Source organism: Trachurus japonicus, chromosome 17 (assembly GCF_045865225.1).
Source record: "Trachurus japonicus isolate A0001 chromosome 17, Traja_1.0".
NCBI lineage: Eukaryota > Metazoa > Chordata > Actinopteri > Carangiformes > Carangidae > Trachurus > Trachurus japonicus.
The window spans coordinates 7,342,814-7,365,934 of record NC_140923.1 but is presented as its reverse complement, the minus strand read 5'-3'; the positions used below and the strand labels follow the sequence as shown (position 1 = coordinate 7,365,934).

Here is a 23,121-nt window from a genome sequence, read left to right as displayed (position 1 = left end):
AGTAGGCTATATTTTATTTCAAATAACTTAACATTATTTTCAACTTTGATTTAATCTTCAGTAATTAGACCTGGTTAAATGTGTCCCCTAAAAACGCTGTCCTTCAAAATGTGTCCCCTTGTGATTATCACGCTTTGTGGGCATTTAAAGTGATTTGGCATCAGGCCAATCCGCTCTGCTCTTCTTCCCGGATCGACCAATCAGAGACGAGAATGCTCCGACGTGGAAGGTTTGGCTTGCGGGCGCCAAAAAAGTGCTCCGCGCGCGTGTGTACTGTGTAGAGTTGCATTGTACTCGGATGGGTGTAACTGCGCAGTGAGTGACTGTAGAGATCTGCTATCTGCGCAGGTTGCTGCGAGAGTTGTGTGGTGTGTTAACATTACGCAACCGACCCAATGTGTCAACTGCCAAGCGGTGGCATGAGGAGGAGGAGGACAGAGACAGGACAGGGGGAGATAATGCGTTTTTATTAACGAAATTTAATTTAAAAATTAGCCGTCGTGTCGTAGACGGACACGGAGGGAGACAGTCGTTGTTGTGAAAATATATAACCGTTGACGTTAAAAGAATGTTTCGTCACACGAAGGCGGTGCTCCAGAAACTTCGATACGTTCGGTGAGTTAAGAAGCTAACGGTCCGGTGGGTCAATCAGGCTGAAGCTAACACACCTGGAGACGGTTCACTGACACTGTTGTTGACGTTGTAACATCACGACAGGACAGTTTACCGTGACAATAAGTCGCGATATTTATTATCAGACCAGAGAGACAGGGGGTTTGTTTGACTGTGTCTCACAATGTGTCATGAGCTGATGCAACCAGAGATGAGAGAGCTGTAAGTTTGATATTAGCTAACAAGTTAACCTTGAGCTGAGCTGATTCAGTCTGTAGAGAGGAGGGAGAACTGATTCACAGATAAACAGGGAGTGTGAGTTAAAATATAGAGAAATAAAGCAGTGGTTTTAGCTCAGGTGAGGGTTACAACACGTTGTATGGTCTATGATGTAGGCTAATAGTCTTATTTTCGTAAGTAGGTGTTTGGCCAAAAACAACAAACTGTTATAGGGAAGTTCTGCGTATTTAACTTACTTTTCTAACATGTGCACAAATCACAAGGCTAATAATGTGGCTGGAGTTGTAGTGACTCAGGATAGTGGATGCATGGTTAAGTTTACATCTGCAAAAACATAGGCTACTAGTTAACATTCAGTATATGTTTATCTTTATACTGTTTGTTTCAATAAACATTTCCCTTTACTTTTCCTTGACTATCTCATACTCATACAAAAAAAAATGTAGGTGTTTTGTCTGGCAGATAGATCTATGAAATAGAAACCCATGTGCTGAGGACTGGAGTTGTAACCTACATTCACATATCAGAATCAGAAGAAATCCTTTATTGTCATTGTATGGCCATACAACGAAATTAGGGGTGCAACTCCCTTGTTGCTTAAAAAAAACATATCAAAAGACAAAATGTTAAAAGACATGAGAACGTATATTGCATGTACTTTAATATATGTACACACATTCAGAACAGTAACTGATGAGTAATTAATAGTGTGATCATAAAGTGTGGTAAAGTGCAATTGATGGCAGCGAATGGTGCATCTGAGAATTTAATCTTTAAACCTATTTTTTTACGTATTGGGCATGAATCTAATATAAGAGGGAACTCATTTGGCTTAGTTTGTTGGAAAATTATTTTTTACGATAAGACACCAGCCTTGGCCTGACTGCTGGAAGCTGCAGCCCCTGGAGGCAAATCTAAGAGCCAGGGTCCAAAACTAACTTTTTCACTTACCAGCCGGCCTGGCTGGTAAGTGAATTTTTTTACCAGCCAGGCAGATATTTTACCAGCCAACCAAGTAAAAATTGCATTAAGTGCTGTATATTGCTATCAGTATTATTTAACGTGTCATTTGGGTCTTATATGCGATTCTCAATCAATATTTTAGTAGTATGCACTAATAGTAGCAATTAGGGGTGTGCAAAGCATCCGGTATTTGTATTTGTTGAGGGGGGGAAAGTATTTCTATTTGTGTTCGAGTAAAATTCAAAATCCAGTTTTTTTGAGATACACTTCCATTATGAATCCCACCACCACCTGCTGAACAGACAGAATATAAACAAATGAACTATCATTACTTCAAAAATATCTCTCTCTCTTACAGTTGTTTAGGATTGTGTGTGGTGTTTTTAATCATATTTTTTTTAAAGAATAATAATTAGTTTAAAAAATATTTTTATCAGTAATTTCTTTTTTTCAATTATTAGACATTTAAGGCGACCCCATCTGAATTCCAGGCGACCCCATATGGGGTCCTGATCCCAAGGTTGAAAAACACTGCTCTACTGTCTTTCCTGTCTGCTCTCAGGGTGTGTGTGTGGGGGGTAATGTAGTGTTGATTCTCTCTCTCTTTCTCACACACACACGCGCGCACAAACAAACAGGCTCGCGCGCACACACATGTTCTCAGCGGTGAGGTCCGACCAGAGCGATTGACATGTGTCCAACCACCAACCCAATCAGACGCGCGGGTTCGGAGTCCGGACCGAGAATTAATAGTTGGACCGCGCTGGTCCGTCGTTCAGCACCCGCCGTGTGTCGGGCCGCGTCTGGTTTTAATTAATACGGGGATAAACAGTCAGCGTCGCGGTCACCGGAGCTGATCACCGCCCTATTGAGAGTGAGGAGTCACGTGACGATGGTCGGCCATGATGGAAGGAGACGCTATCGGTTGCCAGGGGCAACGTCATCAGAACAGCACAGAGACGGACTAAATTCTAGCTCTTTTTTGCGCCAACAGATCAACAAATTACTAGAAAGAATAAGGAGAAAGTAAATCACTGAAGCAGTTTTTAACACAGCAGTGATTTCCGGCATTGTAAAACAGTAAATTACGGAGTAGACGATTTTGTTTTGCCCATAGACTAGTATGGCTGTTGCCACCGGAATCCTTCCATCATGGCGGAGAAGGGGGGCGGGGCTCTGACATGGATGTATTGGGGCTCTGAGCTGTGACGACAACTCCTCACTCTCAATAAGCAATGAGAGCATTTTTTTTTACCGGGCGCGCTAAACCACACAAACGGGTACGACAGTAACACAACAGTTAACCACCTCGACGCTGTGAATGACGGCGTGACGCGCATACCTGACCAAAGATCGTCTCTGCTGGAAAGACACATTACTCTGTCAGGAAACAACATACCAGCATCGTTCTCCACCAGTAACGAAAAAAATGACATTTTTGTCGGTAAAAAAATAACTCGCCAGAGTGGCGAGTGGTCTTAAAAATTTACCAGCCAGAGACAAAATCTACCCGTAATTGGCGAGTGGCGAGTGTTAGTTTTGGACCCTGCTAAGAGCGCTGGGCTATGTTGATCAGCCGCTGCACTGAAACCAAAGCAAATAATCTCAGTTTTTGTTTTTGCATCATGATAGATGAATTATTCTGCTATTAAATATTTTTTTCCCCCTACAGTTTCAATGGACAGCAGCATACCTGGAGGCTGAAGAGCACCTCAGCAGAGAGAGCTCTTCAGTATCAGCCAGGACAGAAGATCCATGGTTTTACAGTCAAAGAGGTTAGTGTAATGTAGTGTAATGTAATGCTGCAGGGTTGTTGTGTTTAGCCTTTTACAACTCATTACAATAAGCTGCCACTTGCTGTGAGTAAGCTTTGGACGTGTTTTACAGGTAAAAATCTGAATTTTCTGATGGATTTGGTGTTACATAGTGTAAATGTTCTTTGTTTTCGATCAAATGCCTCATGACCTTCTTGTAATAACACTGATAGGAGGAGGCAGAGGCTGAGAGTCGACCTTGGCCCTGAAGTCTGAGCTGCTAAATGTTTTTCTTCTCCAGGTTGTAGCCGTCCCCGACCTGTTTCTCACAGCGGTGAAGCTGAGTCATGATAAAACTGGAGCTCAGTACCTGCATGCAGCCAGAGATGACTCCAACAACCTCTTCAGGTTGGTGTGAAATGAGTTTCAGCTGCACAACACATTTATATTCATGTGGGAAAACAGATTTGACTCTAGCAGAATATGTATATTTTTAGTCTGTCACTGTAATTATGCTTAAAATGTGATTTTAAATGTGTTTACGTAACAGGATACAACTCATTATGAATTCAACTTTCATATTCTTGAGCAAAAAAAGATGGTGAAAACAGGTGTTGTTGTGTTTCAGTGTCCAGTTAAGGACGACGCCCCTGGACAGCACGGGCGTCCCTCACATCCTGGAGCACACGGTGCTGTGTGGGTCTGAGAAGTATCCATGTAGAGACCCGTTCTTCAAGATGCTCAACAGGTCTCTGTCCACCTTCATGAACGCCTTCACAGGTACAGGACACTGTTGACATTCACAACAACATCCTCAGTGTCTCATTTTATACCTGTGTCTTCTTTTGAACCCACCACCATCCAACTCAAACTAATCACCCTTCATTTCAGGCAGCTGGGCAGCTGCTGGGTGTTAAAGGGATAGTTCAACATTTTGGCAAATTGGCCCATTGTCATAATCCCTATAGTCATAGCAGTAGGTTTGTTACCTTTATTTGTCGGTGCAAGCTATTTTTAGAATGGCGGAGAAGAGCCACGAGCTGCTCAGAGCTACGCTACGGAGGCTCATGGGATTTCTTGGTTTCTCTCATCAAACTCATATACTCAAATACACAATCCAACAACTCCAAATGTGCAATGTGCGATCCTGCCAGGAGCAGTTTTTCATCAAGCAGTCTCTGTATTTACCTCTAAAACAACTCTGTCTGGTAACGTTCTGTTATTTTCTCATAGCGTGGTGAATGTGCAGATCACAACTTGTCCACCAGAGCGTTTTGGAGTTGTTGGATTGTGTATTTGATTAGTTTGATGAGGGAAACCAAGAAATCCCACTAGCCTCCGTAGCGTAGCTCTGAGCAGCTCGCGGCTCTGCTCCACCATTGTAAAAGTAGCTTGCATTGACAATTATAGGTAACAAACCTACTCCTAAGACTATAGGGATTGTGGCAATGGGCCAATTTTCCAAAATGTTTAAGCAAACAAAATAAAAGGTACTGCACCTTTGTAGTCAAAGTAAAGTGCTTGCACAAAACTCAAACTAAAGAATGGCTCCTACAGATTTCATGGCTGCAGATGTCAAGTAGGGCTTTGACATCGAACTTAGTTATTCGAATATAATTTGAATATATGTGACCCGCTCTGGCGAAATGAGTCGGAAGTCGCAACGTTCTATTTTTAGATGATTAGCTGATAACGTAGAAAATCAATAAAAACTCAAAAAAATTTTTTTTGCTAATTTCAAAGAAATGACATTCAAAAACAATCTCCCAAAGTTTCATAGTCCAGATAATTGAGGAAAGGCATGTAAATGACGATTCAAATTGACTTACAACTTTTAACCCTCTAGAGAGGAGCACAACATTAGGCTAAATAACTTCTGAACCTGATAGGGACGAGCTGTAAACTGCATCTGAATCGTGAGATTCTCCGCTTTCCGAGGGTCCTTGAATGGTGCATTTATGACAACAAGGGTAGCCATGTGTAATCACGTAGTACGGGACCAGATGCTCAGCTGAGCGGTAGCAGCGATGCTAAACCGAGCGTTAGCATCGATGCTAAACCGAACGTAGCATGCTAACGCTTGCAGATGTTTTACTAAACATGAAATATCTTCTGAACCGTTTATGATAGAGACGAGCTGTAAACAGCATCTGAATAGTTACATTCTGCCTTCCGAGGGTCATTGAATGGTGCCTCTACAAGGTACGTGTAATCACATGGTACGGAACAGACGCCAGATTCACGGAAGGCTTTAAACCAGAGACGTTCTAAATTGTTTGAACGCAATTTTCTCGGGTTTTCAATCGAAAGCAGTGAGTGGAAGACCATAATTAAAATCGCCATATCTTAAAAACTATCCAATGTATGACTTTGACTAGGGTATCATTTTAAAGCTTATTTTCTCCTCTTTACATTGATGCCAAAATCTCAGTTTTGAAATTTGGGTCACTGCGACTCATTTTGCTGGATCAGGTCACATATATTTAAAAAAAGGCTATTTGAATGAATATTAGGGCAGCTCTAAATATTCAAACCTGTAATAAGCATTATTTTTGGTAAATGTGTTTGCCTGAAAACGTAGTTTTCAACCCAGATTCGAGGCTTTTTTCAGCCTGTTGAAGTTGTGAAACGCGAGCTCATTAGCATTGATCACCTGTACTAGTTACAGTATGACGTTATCACGTCGTTAGCGCCTGACGCCTGTTCACACTTCTTCACTGAAAAACAATGGCGGAGCAAAAGGCTGCGAGTGCGACCATAGATATATACAAACCACGGAGGGCGAAGTTGAAATATACACAGTGTTTCCTCTACATTCATTTAGCTCCTTCAAATTTTGTTTTTCTTTTTTTTTAATTGTCGCAAATACACCACCACCGCTACACCACCGCCGCATGTCTTCCGTTCATTCATCTCTGCATAGCGCTGTCTCTCATTGGCATTCACACACACACACACACAGAGAAGCATGCATGCATGACATCAGTGCGCGGTGAAAGTGAAACGTATACTGTCAAAATATTATCAATAAATATTCAAATATTAATGAACAAACAAAGTTTGAATAGGATTTTTTGGGCACATGTCAAAGCCCTAATGTCGAGGCAATGGGTCTGTCATCATTGAGGCAAGAGATGTTCTTGGTCTTGGGAACCGGGATGATCATGAACTCTTTGAATCACCTGGGTACTGAGCTTTGACAGAGGGAGATGTTGAAATGTAGAAAGTTTGAACCAAGTTTGGCCGCTCCGGTGGGTGCACCGCCACCTATGTATTTGTAAACAACTCATTCTAAGCTTTTAATCAATAATCAGTTTTAAGAGTTTATAAAGAAAAACAATTAATCAATTAATCATTTACATATCAACAAAATAATCGATCGTTGCTCAGGTGTAGGACCAGACTGTCCCGTCCCGTCCTCTAGTGGAGCTGCTGGTGTTTCTTCAGGTTGTAAGACTGGCTGAAGGCCTTCCCAATATGCCCACACACATACGGTTTCTCTCCGGTGTGGACGCGCTGGTGGGCCGTTAACTCTCTGGAGGTAGCGAACGCCTTCCCACACTGCTCACAGCTATATGGCCTCTCTCCTCTCTCCGGTGTGGACGCGCTGGTGGTTCGCTAAATGTCCGGAGGTAACAAACGCCTTCCCACACTGCTCACAGCTGTACGGCCTCTCTCCGGTGTGGATGCGCCGGTGGTTCGCTATCTGTCCGAGGGTAACAAACGCCTTCCCACACTGCTCACAGCTGTACGGCCTCTCTCCGGTGTGGACCCGCCGGTGGACCACTAACTGTGCGGGGCTACCAAACGCCTTCCCACAGTGCTCGCAGCTGTACGGCCTCTCTCCGGTGTGGACGCGACGGTGGATCGTTAAATATGCGGACATAGTAAACGCCTTCCCACACTGCTCGCAGCTGTACGGCCTCTCTCCGGTGTGGATGCGACGGTGGACCATTAAATATTTGGAGGTAACAAACGCCTTCCCGCAGTGCTCGCAGCTATACGGCCTCTCTCCGGTGTGGACGCGACGCCGGTGTGTTGTTAACTGTGAGGAGGTAGAGAACGCCTTCCCACACTGCTCGCAGCTGTACGGCTTCTCTCCGGTGTGGACGCGCCGGTGGACCTTTAACAATGAGGGGAAAGCGAACGCCTTCCCACACTGCTCACAGCTGTACGGCTTCTCTCTGGTGTGGATCCGCTGGTGAATTTTCAGTCCGGACAAGTCAGTGGACGATGTGTCGCTCTGCTCGTACTTGTATGGCATCTGTCCACCCTGGGGTGGCTGGTGGTGAGCGTTTAGATGAACTGAGGTCCTGACCGTGTTCCTACACCCATTACAGCTGTGTGGTTTCACCATCCTGTTTCTATGGCAACAGACAGAGAGAGAGAATTAATTAATTAATGATGGATGGGTGGACATTAAAGGTGTTCAGAAATGGCCGTTTGTCCTGTTTGTTGCGCCAAGTTTTCACGAGTTAACCCTAGTAAGGAAAATGAATTTGATTGGTTGTTATCGAGCGGGGCGGGATATTCAATGTTTGGGGTGAGACCGAGCTCGGTGTGTGTATGTGTGTCTCAGACGTTTGATTGACGGATAATGGATCCAATATCAGTGGCCAATGCAGGGAGAAAAAATACCACACTTTCATCCCAGATTTACTCAAAAATAGAATGTTGCACAAAGTTTGGGCTCCATCGTCTGATAGACACTAATTACACTAATGTTAGGACCCACAGTGGGCTCAAATTCAATTTTCTTTTCTGTACAGCTTTAAGTACCGTCATCATCGTCATCACACAGCTTGTTGATGCTGCTGTTTTGTTTTCCTTTTTAAATTCTTCACTAATACAAATCTAACAAGCAGAATTACTCCAGTATACTTTGAGACTAAGCAAAACATGTCAGTCTTTGAGTTGGTATAGTAACCAGTGATGGAAATTAGGGCGTTTATGAAATAACGGCTCAAAAAGTTATTGTTTCGCCCTGTTTTAACTCTGTTACCTTTACTGATGATAAAACGCTCCGTTACTTGACTCAAGAAGTTAATTACTTTTTCGCATGAAAAAATATTAAAACTTAATAACACAGACCTGTGGACCAGTCTTCCCAAACAAATCCGGATCCTGCTTCTCCTCCTTTATCATGTTGTAATCCTGGTCCTGGTTCTCCTCCTTTATCATGTTGTAGTCCTGGTCCTGGTTCTCCTCCTTTATCATGTTGTAGTCCTGTTCCTGGTCCTGGTTCTCCTCCTTTATCATGTTGTAGTCCTGGTCCTGCTTCTCCTCCTTCATCCTGGTCCTGGTCAGATGGGACCTCCTCTTGGTGCTTTTCCACAAGCTCAGTACGGTATAGCACGGCTCTCCTGGGTTTTATCCTCTTTTCCTCCGGCCCCTCCTACCTGGTATCTGCTACTTCTTTGGTAACGCCCATAGACTGTATGGTAACACCTCAGCCTTGGTTGGTTTCAAGCGAGCCGAAGCGATACTAAACGTGACGTCAGCCGACTGCCTCCCACTGATTGGCCAGAGTGTTGTCACTGGAAGACGAGTGAGCTGACGAGAGGAGAGAAACAAGAGAGAGACGACGTGATATGACGACCCCGCCCCCGCTGAGGAGCAACTATGAAGTTTGTAAACACAGAACATGACAGCGCTAATGTGGGACGATAATAAAGAAGACAGTCCGCTGGATATTTGTAATAAATGTTCCAAGGAAGCTCCACAATGAGGTAAAAATAGCGCAAGCTTTACTACTTCAACCCTGATCAGTCACCTGAAACATAACCGTCGCTCCGACAGAGTTTTCAAAGCTACGAGGACGCCGCTAAAGACGCTAGCACATTCACACATTTCACCAGTCACACAATACTGTCTGGCTAACCTATTGTACTCTGTGATTATCATTCTAAAAGTTATGCATGCAGCCCCCAACTTACCACCACACCCTACACTCCTGAACATTCACACCTGCTCCAGAACATTAGCACCTCCAAGCATCCCCCACCACTGCTTTGTAGTGTTGTAGTCATGACCACCTAACCCGAGACAAAGACTAGGCCGAGACCAGAGTATACCGAGACCAAGACAAGACCAAGACTTTGAGGGGGCGAGACGGAGTCAAGACCAAGACCGTGGAGGGGCGAGACCAAGTCCGAGACCAAACAGAATAAACAGAAGCATTAGCATAGTCTATTTGTCATATTGAAAAATACATTTATTTCAAACTGTTGGTAAAGCCAACCAGCCTGTAGGAGTACTTAACCCTTTTCACATGGTGCTTTCAAAAGCAGCAACCATGATGCTGTTACAGCCAATGTATGAAGAACATCATCATCAATACTTGAGAGGCGATTCTCTGATGAAAAAACAAAAAAAATTACTGTAGCCTACATGATTTTGTTGTTGTCATTTTTCCCAAAGTGATTAAGTTAAAGCAGAAGTAAGTGATATATTTGTGTTAATGTAAGTCTTAAATAGTTATATCTTCCGACAGCAATCACTTACATAGAGTGTTTGGACTGAAACACGGGTCTGTCAGTCACTCTGCTCTGCTCTGAGCCGAGGAGAAAACATTTATCGTATCCTACAGATTTTATCCAATGAGGAGAGAGAACGGCATGCAGGGCTGTGTGTGCAGCCAAGGAACGCCGTGAATGTGGCGACGTAGGGACGAGGACTGTTATGGTGCGTTCAAGGAAACTCGTATTTTTCCGACCGTGAAGTCGTACCAGTTTGATCTGGTACGAGTTCACCGGTCGGAAGTTACGAGTGGCCGTTATAGTGACTTTCACCGGTAAAACAGGTTGGAAAAACACGAGTGGGTTGCCTGGAATGCTACAAAGTCGTAAGTTGTGACTTGAAGCTGTAATTTACGATTTCAAAAGCCTGCCTGGAACGCAGCATTAGCGAAAACGACCGGACCACTTACTTCTGCTTTAACCCAATTAAGTTAAAAAGGATGAGTTAACATAGAGTAATTCTCTCTCTCGCTCTCTCTCTCTCAGTTCAATTCAATAAGCTTTATTGGCATGACTGTCATTACAATATTGCCAAAGCATTACAAAAATGGTAAAATAACACATACAACATAAATAAATAAACAGATAATATAATAATAAAGATGATACTAATGAACAAACAGTGTAGATATCATTAAGCAGGTAAAACTGCTCATATAGAGGAGCTCATGTTGAGCAGCTCTTCTCTCTTTCAAAGCTACGAGGACGCCGCTAAAGACGCTAGCAACATAAAGCTAACTGTAAGAAGCCAGCCTCTCTCTCTCTCTCTCTCTCTCTCTCTCTCTCTCTCTCTCTCTCTCTCTCTCTCTCTCTCTCTCTCTCTCTCTCTCTTCCTTGAACAACTGAACCTCATTTACTTTAGTGAAAAGTTATTCATTTGTATGGAACCAGCCAAGCTTTTTTAACTTGTGGGATGCACTTTTCCCACTTTGTATTTATTTTAAATGAGTAAAATAAATAAAATAACGCAAAGTATTTGCATCAGTTCTAGAGTCTTTTATTTTTACATCAATAAGTAATGCACCTCATTTAAATAGATGTTCATTTGAGATATCAAATAGTTTTGTTTGCTATCTTTTAGCAAATGTTTGAAAGGCTTGCTAATAGAATATCTTCATTTAAAGAGTCAAAACTGTTTTTGGTTTTGTTTATAGTATTGATGTCGTGATATTTTAGGTCCTCACTAGTCTTTCTTATCTCCAGGTATGTTATCGGTTATCGGTATTGGCATTCGGGAGCAGAAAGTTATCGGTTTCAAAAAAATGTTCCTAATCCCTAAAAATAAGTAGTAAATTAAAATGATAAGCCATGGCAATATATTAAATTCCTATATAAACAATAAATACAATATAATAAAATAAAACGATATTTGTAATAAAACATACAGGGACACACAAGGGCTAGAATGTGTAGAACATGTGTAATTTAAAGTACTTGATTCCAGAAGAAAAAATACAGTTGTGCAAAGTTGGTTTCATTGGGTGCTGTTCCCATTTATTGTAACAGGAAAGGTTATTAACAAAACAGTAGTTGATGTGGATTAGGGCTGCAACAACTAATCGGTAAAATCGATAAAAATCGATTATTAAATTCGTTGGCAACAAATTTGATTATCGATTAGTTGGTAGCGATTAACTTGGCCCAGAGCCAGGGAAAAAAAGAAAATATTTCTTATCTTTACCCGTGTCCAAATCAAGGGGGCAGTTGTCGATCTGAGAAGTGAAGCTCACTTCCGCGTTCAAAAAACTGCAATCCCCTCGGCTGTCGCTGGGGGCTGGCTCCAGAAGGGAGCAACTCCAATCGAGCCCCATGTTAAAATAGCCGATTTTACAGCTTAAAAAAACATATTTACAGCCTGGTACATTTCATTTGTTTGGTCTCAACCGATAGTTTCTACCCCCGCACACACTCTGAAGGGGGTGAATTTTTTTAAAAACTCTACCGTTTTACTATTATTAGGTTTAAAGTTCTGGCCAATTAGGTCGCAGAACCGTTGAGTGACAGGTCTGGAGACCGCTGCTTCGAGGCCAGTGGGCGGGTTCTCGGCCGGCCAACGGCCGCACCTCTCCAAATATGGCAAGTAGAATCCAACATGGCGCAGCTCAAACCCCCGTAGTAGCGGCACAAAACAGACTCCCCCAAACCAATGGGTGACGTCACGGGTGCTACGTCCATTCTTTTTACAGTCTATGGTCCAAATCAGTCAGCAGCAGCAGCAGTCATCCAGCTCCAATAATCCACTAATACTGTTTACATCGCGTTCCTGGCGGACAACCTGTTTCATTCATTTGCATCATGTAAAAAAAAAAGACGTATTTTTAGCGGCGGCAACAGCCGTGTTTCTGATCAACCGGACCTGTGTTGTCCGGTTCCACCGCGTTGTTTACTCCTGGTGCAACGTTACTCCCACACGGACACGGTCCGCGCGGCTCGGACGCGGTGTGTCTCACGGACATGGTCACGGACTGTCTGGACCCGTGGTCTGGACTCGGTACCAGCAACAGAGAGGCTTCACTGTCTCCTGTGGCAGCCTCTCCTGTCAGAACACTGAAGCTAAAGCTAACGTTAGCTAAAACTGTATTTTTTTTTCACACAATGCAAATGAATGAAGCACGCTGGCCGCGAGGAACGCGATGCAAATGGGAATAATATGGATTATAAAACTGTTGGAGTTTGATGACTGCTGCTGCTGACTGATTTGGACACCTGGAGTAAAGGTAAGAAATATTCCTTTGAGGTTTGATCAGCTGTTCCTCTGCTCAGAGCTCGGTGTGTGGAGGACTCAGATTAGAGATTTGATCATCATTTACCCGTTTTATTTGATGGTGATGGGCGCTATTACAGTTAATACCGATGTTTACATCAGATCGCCGCTGTGTGTGTGTAACGTTGTGGGTGTGTGACCGGAGGGTGCAGCCTGTCCCCCCGCGGTGACTGATGTTTATCACGGTGTGATTACGTGGGCCGGTCGGGGAAGCGGGCTGTGAGCGAAACTGAAAACTGTCGGAGTAAAGTCAGGTTGTTGTCGGTTGATCCGGTGAATGATGAACTTTCAGGGTTGATCAGAATTTTCCTCTGGATGTAAACATGTTGCAGACTTCCACTTGTAAGCAAATCAGGCAGTGCCCTAATGAATTTTGTCTATTATTTTTTAATGTATTATTAGTTTAACAGCTCTGGGCCGTTCAACTTACTTAAAAAAAAACCTATTTGTGCAATTTTTTTTGCACTAATATTGTCCATTTGGAATAACATTCTGTTTTTGAATAAAGTTAGGGAGAAAGAAATAAATGATACCAGTGACATGCTGGATCAAACTGAGAAACAACTCCTCCTCTCGTTCTTCTCTTCCCTACAATGTAAATCAAATTTGTGCCTTTTTTTTATCCGATTAATCAAAGAAATAATCGACTGATTAATCGATTATCAAAATAATTTTAATCTTATCATTTAATCAATAATCAGTTTTAAGGTTTCTTTGTTCCTTTATGTCAATAAACTGAGTCTCTCTTTGGTTTGTGGACAAAACAAGACAATTGAGGACGTCATCTGGTAGTTTGAGAAACACTGATTGATTTTATTGACCAAACAACTAATCGATTAATCATTTACATGTCAACAAAATAATCGATAGTTGCTCAGGTGTAGAACCGGACCGTCCCGTCCTCTAGCTGCTGTGGAGCTGCTGGTGTTTCTTCAGGTTGTAAGACTGGCTGAAGGCCTTCCCACAATGCCCACACGCGGTTTCTCTCCGGTGTGGACACGCCGGTGGGCCGTTAACTCTCTGGAGGTAGCGAAAACCTTCCCACACTGCTCACAGCTATACGGCCTCTCTCCTCTCTCCGGTATGGACGCGCTGGTGCTTCGCTAAATGTGTGGAGGTAACAAACGCCTTCCCACACTGCTCACAGCTATACGGCCTCTCTCCGGTGTGGACGCGCTGGTGGTTTGCTAAATGTCCGGAGGTAACAAACGCCTTCCCACACTGCTCACAGCTGTACGGCCTCTCTCCGGTGTGGACCCGCCGGTGGACCACTAACTGTGCGGGGCTACCAAACGCCTTCCCACAGTGCTCGCAGCTGTACGGCCTCTCTCCGGTGTGGACGCGACGGTGGATCGTTAAATATGCGGACCTAGTAAACGCCTTCCCACACTGCTCACAGCTGTACGGCCTCTCTCCGGTGTGGACGCGACGGTGGATCGTTAAATATGCGGACATAGTAAACGCCTTCCCACACTGCTCGCAGCTGTACGGCCTCTCTCCGGTGTGGACGCGCCGGTGGACTGTTAACAGTCCACCGGTGCCAGTGGTGATCCGCGGTACAAACGAAACGTAGCAGTGTTTGCATTAATTAACGAGTCTGTGGCGGCCCATCTCTCTCTCGCGAGGCGCACACACACACATAAACACAGGCACGTGGACAGGTGGCGCTGTAACGGTAATAAAAACAGCACCTTGCTTCGTTTGTGACTCGCTCACTCGCTCGCCTCGGCTCAAATTACAATGCGGCGACTTCATGCGGCGACGTCACCGCTGCCGGCGGCGCAAAATGAAAGTACCGGTCCCATCTAAGCGCAGTATGGTACCGTTTTAAATGCGTCAGTACCCCGGTACCACTCTAGTACCGGTATACCGAACAACCCTATATTCGGCTGATTTCGGCAGACAAGGTGCAAAGAGTAGATAGGCTACTGAGCAAGATAGTTATCTGTAGTTCACCTTACTCGACAGTATCCGACCCAGTGCAGGACTCTGCTGTGAAGGTGGAGACATGCGGCGGTGGTGTAGTATTTGCGACAATTTAAAAAAAAAAAATTAAAGAGAGAAATTTGATTGAGCGGCGGCTAGGATTTAGGAATGGTGCGCCACCACTCCTAATTGAATGTAGAGGAAACACTGGTACTACAACACTGATTTGGTTATGAATTGATTAGAAAATGAGCAGGAATTTGTTTCGAAAGCCTGGCTCAGCATTCTGTGATGAGAGGAAACTTCTCACAGAATTTAAGGCAGGCTAGTTAGAAAATAAGTAGTTAATTAAAATGATAAGCCATGGCAATATTAAATTCCTACATAAACAATAAAATAAAACAATATTTGTAATAAAACATACAGGGACACACAAGGGCTAGAATGTGTAGAACATGTGTAATTTAAAGTACTTGATTCCAGAAGAAAAAATACAGTTGTGCAAAGTTGGTCTCATTGAGTGCTGTTCCCATTTATTGTAACAGGAAAGGTTATTAACAAAACAGTAGTTGATGTGGATTGAAGCAAAAACAAAGATCACTGGCTGTCGGTAAGAACTGTGTGAACCCAGGCCACCACCATCCATTTCAGGCAGCTGGGCAGCTGCTGTGTGTTACGCAGACAAAATGAAAAGGTACTGCACCTTTGTGGTCAAAGTAAAGTACTTGCACAAAACACAAACTAAAGAATGGCTCCTCCATATTTCATGGCTGCAGATGTCGAGGCAATGGGTCTGTCATAATTGAGGCAAGAAATAATCTTGGTCTTGGGAACCGGGATGATCATTAACTCTTTGAATCACCTGGGTACTGAGCTTTGACAGAGGGAGATGTTGAAATGTAGGTGAAAGTTTGAACCAAGTTTGTACGCTCCGGTGGGTGCACCGCCACCTATGTATTTGTAAACAACTCATTCTAAGCTTTTAATCAATAATCAGTTTTAAGGTTTCTTTGTTCCTTTATGACAATAAACTGAGTCTCTCTTTGGTTTGTGGACAAAACAAGACATTTGAGGACGTCATCTGGTAGTTTGAGAAACACTGATTGATTTTATTGACCAAACAACTAATTGATTTATCATTTACATATCAACAAAATAATCAATAGTTGCTCAGGTGTAGGACCGGACCGTCCCGTCCTCTAGCTGCTGTGGAGCTGCTGGTGTTTCTTCAGGTTGTAAGACTGACTGAAGGCCTTCCCACAATGCCCACACACATACGGTTTCTCTCCGGTGTGGACGCGCTGGTGGGCCGTTAACTCTCTGGAGGTAGCGAACGCCTTCCCACACTGCTCACAGCTATACGGCCTCTCTCCTGTGTGGACACGCTGGTGGTTCGCTAAATGTCCGGAGGTAACAAACGCCTTCCCACACTGCTCACAGCTATACGGCCTCTCTCCGGTGTGGACGCGCTGGTGGTTCGCTAACTGTCCGAGGGTAGCAAACGCCTTCCCACACTGCTCACAGCTGTACGGCCTCTCTCCGGTGTGGACACGCCGGTGGACCGCTAACTGTCCGAAGGTAACAAACGCCTTCCCACACTGCTCACAGCTGTACGGCCTCTCTCCGGTGTGGACGCGCCGGTGGACCTTTAACAATGAGGGGATAGCGAACGCCTTCCCACACTGCTCGCAGCTGTACGGCCTCTCTCCGGTGTGGACACGCCGGTGGACCGTTAACTCTGAGGAGGTAACAAACGCCTTCCCGCAGTGCTCGCAGCTGTACGGCCTCTCTCCAGTGTGGATGCGACGCCGGTGTCTTGTTAACACTGAGGAGGTAGAGAACGCCTTCCCACACTGCTCGCAGCTGTACGGCTTCTCTCCGGTGTGGACGCGCCGGTGGACCTTTAACAATGAGGGGATAGCGAACGCCTTCCCACACTGCTCACAGCTGTACGGCTTCTCTCTGGCGTGGATCCGCTGGTGAATTTTCAGTCCGGACAAGTCAGTGGACGATGTGTCGCTCTGCTCGTACTTGTACGGCATCTGTCCACATTGGGGTGGCTGGTGTTGAGCGTTTCGATGAACTGAGGTCCTGACCGTGTTCCTACACCCATTACAGCTGTGTGGTTTCACCATGGTGTGATCCTGTTTCTATGGCAACAGACAGAGAGAGAATTAATTAATTAATGATGGATGGATGGACATTAAAGGTGTTCAGAAATGGCCGTTTGTCCTGTTTGTTGGGCCAAGTTTTCACAAGTTTACCCTTGTAAGGAAAACACATTTGATTGGTTGTTATCGAGCGGGGCGGGATATTCAATGTTTGGGGTGAGACCGAGCTTGGTGTGAGTATGTGTGTCTCAGACGTTTGACGGATGATGGATCCAATATCAGTGGCCAATGCGGGAAAAAAAATACCACACTTTCATCCCAGATTTACTCAAAAATAGAATGTTGCACAAAGTTTGGGCTCCATCGTCTGATAGACACTAATTACACTAATGTTAGGACCCACAGTGGGCTCAAATTCAATTTTCTTTTCTGTACAGCTTTAAGTACCGTCATCATCGTCATCACACAGCTTGTTGATGCTGCTGTTTAAATTCTTCATTAATACAAATCTTACAAGCAGAATTATTCCAATATACTTTGAAACTAAGCAAAACATGTCAGTCTTTGAGTTGGTATAGTAACAAGTGATGGGAATTAGGGCGTTTATGAAAGAGTTATTGTTTCCCCCGTTATAACTCTGTTACTGATGATAAAACGCTCTGTTACTTGACTCAAGAACAGTTACTTTCTTGCATGAAAAAATATTAAAACTTAATAACACAGACCTGTGGACCAGTCTGCCCAAACAAATCCGGATCCTGCTTCTCCTCCTTTATCATGTTGTAGTCCTGGTCCTGGTTCTCCTCCTTTATCATGTTGTAGTCCTGGTCCTGGTTCTCCTCCTTCATCCTGGTCCTAGTCAGATGGGACCTCCTCTTGGTGCTTTTCCACGAGCTCAGTACGGTACAGCACGGCCCTCCTGGGTTTTATCCTCTTTTCCTCCGCCCCCTCCTACCTGGTATCTGCTACTTCTTTGGTAACGCCCATAGACTGTATGGTAACACCTCAGCCTTGGTTGGTTTCAAGCGAGCCGAAGCGATACTAAACGTGACGTCAGCCGACTGCCTTCCACTGATTGGCCAGAGCGTTGTCACTGGAAGACGAGTGAGCTGACGAGAGGAGAGAAACAAGAGAGAGACGACGTGATATGACGACCCCGCCCCCGCTGAGGAGCAACTATGAAGAACTCAGAGCTGGAGAAGCACCTCAACTGAGCCGTGCCGTGCCAAGCCGTTAGTGGAAAGCGCCATCTGTTTGCCTTTGTATTCTCGCGATCTCTCCGACTTTCGCGGTCACATCGCTAAGTCTCCTCCCCTTAGATACCATTGCTAAGGTGTCGGAGTTGACGGTTGGAAGAATAGACTGGGCTGTAACTTCAGAATCATGTGACCCTGTAGAAATGATTGAGGAAAAGTTGGCCTTTTTATTAGTGTTTACAGATCTTCCATTCATTTAAACACTGAACTCATTTGTGTTTGTGGTCAGAGCTTAACTCATTGAGTGCCGCGCTCCTTTCCAAAGTTTTAGTCAAGTGTACCGGCAATTTAGACCATTTTTGACTTTTTATGTAGAGCCATAGTGTATTCTATATTATTGCCACCAACACATACTGTAGCTCAATTGAAAGGTTTAACTTTATGCTTCAAATGACCACAAACCGTTTGTTTCTACGTGCCTCCGTTCCTGAGAAAAGTCAAGCTAAACATGGCTGGGTTTCACCAAAATCCCTCCTTTTTTTCTAGAAAAGGAGATAGAGCGTCTTTTATGAAAGGTGCTCTGTTTGTGCCTGTCGCTCTTCTGACAATCGCATTTCTGGATCAAAGGGCTCGTATAAGATAAATATACACAACAATTGTTGTTCTATTCACAAAACCACCATCGGGGGCGGGGGGCGCCACTAAACAACAATAACACAGACGCGCCGTGCCGTGTCACAGCCTCTCGCCGCAGAACGTGAGGGTCTGTCGGCCACAGCGGCTCGCGAACACCGGTCCCGCCGGTGGTCGCGGTCCGTCTGTGGTACGGGTCAGTGACGGCGGTCTGCTTTGGCCCAGAGACCATCAGATTTTACCGTGGGAGGACTTTGGGGAGGACACGGTGTTGCTCCAGATGAAGACCGGGCGGGACTGTGGGCTGAGAGCTTCCTGTTTATGCTCCGAGCTGCTGGAGCCTCGCGGGTGAGAGCAGAGCAGCTGCTGCATCCACATGCAGAACTCCGTTTGCAGAAGCTGAGTTATGATAAAAACTTCCAGATCATGAGATGTCATGAGACTTTGATCGTCATCTATTTCAGTTCTCCTCGTCGTAGAGTCCCCAAATTTACATATAATGTGTATTGAAGTGTCTATTTTCATAATTTAAAAAAAAAAGCAAAAAACGAAAAATTTCGTTTTTGGCATTCAACGCATGGGAACGAAAAACGAGAAATTACGTGGTTGGCACTCAATGAGTTAAATAATATGTTCAGACACAAACTTCCCGAAGTATTCCAATGGTGTATGGAGGCAAAGTACATCATCTGTAAGAGCTGGACCGGAGAGAATATTATTGGGACCAATATGCATACTACTAGCGATACCAGTCATGGAGCAGTGTGTTTTTTCGGTCGGGACTCAATGTCCATATTGACTGGGCAATAAGTGCCTGGTTGGTTTACTTTTTCCACAGGTATTGTCATCTGACTCTGCATCACTTGCATTACATTATCAATTTTGGATGATAACACTCACATCCAGCACACTGTATCAAGGATCTGTCCTTCTGAAATGGAAAAAATAAATGTGAAACAAATGTTTATGTATAAAGCATACACATGCTTATTAGCTTGTAGATTACCTGCAGGAAAAGTTGGGGTGGTAGGGAAACTGAGTAAAATATAAAGTGTTTACACGTTCACACATTTCACCAGTCACACAATACTGTCTGGCTAACCTATTGTACTCTGTGATTATCATTCTAAAAGTTATGCATGCAGCCCCCAACTTACCACCACACCCTACACTCCTGAACATTCACACCTGCTCCAGAACATTAGCACCTCCAAGCATCCCCCACCACTGCTTTGTAGTGTTGTAGTCATGACCACCTAACCCGAGACAAAGACTAGGCCGAGACCAGAGTATACCGAGACCAAGACAAGACCAAGACTTTGAGGGGGTGAGACGGAGTCAAGACCAAGACCGTGGAGGGGCGAGACCAAGTCCGAGACCAAACAGAATAAACAGAAGCATTAGCATAGTCTATTTGTCATATTGAAAAATACATTTATTTCAAACTGTTGGTAAAGCCAACCAGCCTGTAGAAGTATTTAACCCTTTTCACATGGTGCTTTCAAAAGCAGCAACCATGATGCTGTTACAGCCAATTTATGAAGAACATTATCATCAACACTTGAGAGGCAATTCTCTGATGAAAAAACAAAAAAAATTACTGTAGCCTACATGATTTTGTTGTTGTCATTTTTCCCAAAGTAATTAAGTTAACCCAATTGACCCTTTGTCAAGGCCCCGCCCCCCACGGTTACTGTTGCTAGGTTGGACAAACAATGGTCACGGAAGGGTCAACTCCCATTGGAAACCATTGAAACTTAGGAAGATTTAAATTGCTAGTAAGGGAAATTTGAATTAACATACAGAAAAATGGTGCCCGTGATAGAAGACTAGGGATGTATACCGTGGACCGGTACTTTTTGGTACCGGTCCATAATTGCGTCGGTACCAGAGTACCGTTAAGATTCTGGACTAACGGTACTCTTATCGGTACTTTTTGAACGTCTCCCTAAGCGTCACGTAATAATGACACCGCCGCCACAGCAGCTTGTCACCCCCCAATTTCCACCGGGTCTGTCAGCGCAACAGAACCGCTACACGGTGGTCACCGCAGCTGATCCCTGCAGCTCTAATCAGCACTTGGACCGGGCGAGCCGCGGCGAGTCTCAGCAGCGTCTCTCCGCGCCGCCGCGCCGCAGCGCCGGCACACGGCCTGACGGTGCGTGTGGAGCGAGACTGTGTCGGGTCGTCATGTGTTTGAAGCCTCGCACCGAGACCCAGCAAAGTACTTTAAGTCATGTCGGAGGCGGAGGGAGTGTCCAGTAGAGCAGCAGGTCAGTGAGGAGACAGAGGAGGCTCCAGCAGCTTCATGTTGCTGCTGTGAGGAGCAGAGTGCAGTCAGAGCGACCTGATGTCACTCCGGTAAGAAAGGAGGAGAAAACTCCGACTGTGGAAACACTGAGCTGCTTGTGTCGTTTATTCTGCGGTAACACGTCTCATAAATTGACTGGTCTAAGGCGTGAAGAACATGGACCGGCTGCTGTGGATGCAGCGCGTGTGTGTGTGTGTGTGTGTGTGTGTCAGCGCTGTACACAGACACACACGCACACACGGGGCGCAGCGTCGTAGCAATGAAGTGAAAACAACCTGCAGATCACCTGAGCTGACGTGAACTGTGAGTCAGAGCAATACAACTTTAAGAGTAAAAAAGCTAAATATTCATCAAGATCCATAGAGATCCTATTTTATCATGATGACAGATTAACTGCAGCTTCTGCAGGTTAACTGTTGACTTGCTCAGGGTTTAAAGGAGGTGTTCCTCTCTGCTGTCAATTTTTTATGCTGGTTGCTGCCCCCCTAATAAAAAACAAAACAAAAAAAAAAGGTTGAATCTTTTAACATCATTATTTTTTACACTAAATGACATGTTGTAGTATCGATAAGAGTATCGATAAGTATCAGTACCGATAAGGAGTATCGGTATGGGTATCGGTATCGATAAAATCCTAACGATATACATCCCTATAGAAGACGGACGTGGCTAAAGAGCGATTGAACGGGCATTACCCGACTTTTCCTAAAAGTGGGGAAAAATCATTGTTTTGGTCACTCACTAGCTAGTAGCTAACGGCGCTAGCTAACGTTAGCCAAAAGCTAATCTCCGCTGATCTCCTGTTTCTCCTCGTAAAACTTCACAAAGTTCAAAAGATATTAGTAGCGGTAATGTTACGTTTGCTAGATAACTTTGAAGGTAAGATCTTCTCTGTCTATGAACACAACCAGAGAGTGGACTGGAGAATGAATGAGCTTAGCACTTCAGTAATACAGCCAGGGAAAAACAGGCTCACGTAGGCTCACGTAGGATAATCTTACAAGCCATAAAATATTCGGCTGATTTCAGCAGACAAGGTGCAAAGAGTAGATAGGCTACTGAGCAAGATAGTTATCTGTAGTTCACCTTACTCGACAGTATCCGACCCAGTGCAGGACTCTGCTGTGAAGGTGGAGACATGCGACGGTGGTGTAGTATTTGCGACAATTAAAAAAAAAATTAAAGAGAGAAATTTGACTGAGCGGCGGCTAGGATTTAGGAATGGTGCGCCACCACTCCTAATTGAATGTAGAGGAAACACTGGTACTACAACACTGATTTGGCTATGAATTGATTAGAAAATCAGCAGGAATTTCTTTCGAAAGCCTGGCTCAGCATTCTGTGATGAGAGGAAACTTCTCACAGAATTTAAGGCAGGCCTAGTTAGAAAATAAGTAGTAAATTAACTCATTGAGTGCCAACCACGTAATTTCTCGTTTTTCGTTCCCATGCATTGAGTGCCAAAAACGAGATTTTACGTTTTTTGCTTTTTTTTTTTAATTATGAAAATAGACACTTTAATACACATTATGTGTAAATTTTGGGACTCTACGACGAGCAGAACTGAAATAGATGACGATCAAAGTCTCATGACAGCTTATGATCTGGAAGTTTTTATCATAACTCGGCTTTGGCAAACGGAGTTCTGCATGTGGATGCAGCAGCTGCTCATCTCTCACCCGCGAGGCTGCAGCAGCTCGGAGCAGAAACAGGAAGCTCTCAGCCGACAGTCCCGCCTGGTTTTCATCTGGAGCAACACCGTGTCCTCCCCAAGGTCCTCCCGCAGTAAAATGTGATGGTCTCTGGATCAAAGCAGGCCGGCACCACCGACCCGTACCACAGCAGGACCGCGACCACCGGTGTGACCAGTGTTCCCGACCTGCTTTTGGCAGAGAGACCATCACGTTCCGCGGCAGCAGATTCTGATCCACAGACCTCAGAGCCCGAGTTGGGGTGTAAAGCTGGATCAGATCGCTGATGTAAGGCGGAGCCTGGCCATGCAAAGCTCTGAACGTTAAAACCAGAATTTTAAAATTGATCCTGGACGAAACTGGCAGCCAATGAAGAGCTTTAAGAATAGGGGTTATATGAGT

The 23,121-nt window shown here is 44.5% G+C and overlaps 1 protein-coding gene and 1 pseudogene across 1 annotated transcript in view; one reads left to right on the top strand and one right to left on the bottom strand.

The window, feature by feature from the left end:
- Window positions 1–228: 228 nt before the first annotated feature.
- The window catches only part of pitrm1 (pitrilysin metallopeptidase 1), a 58,287-nt gene continuing 35,394 nt past the window's right edge, over window positions 229–23,121 (top strand). Inside the window, exons 1-4 of the mRNA XM_085805256.1 lie at window positions 229–615; window positions 3,488–3,590; window positions 3,871–3,977; window positions 4,198–4,349. Coding sequence (XP_085661382.1) covers window positions 569–615; window positions 3,488–3,590; window positions 3,871–3,977; window positions 4,198–4,349 — 409 coding nt within the window. The 5' untranslated portion in view covers window positions 229–568. The remainder of the gene's footprint in view (window positions 616–3,487; window positions 3,591–3,870; window positions 3,978–4,197; window positions 4,350–23,121) is intronic.
- LOC146970002 (uncharacterized) overlaps window positions 6,990–23,121 on the bottom strand; it is a 34,974-nt pseudogene continuing 18,842 nt past the window's right edge.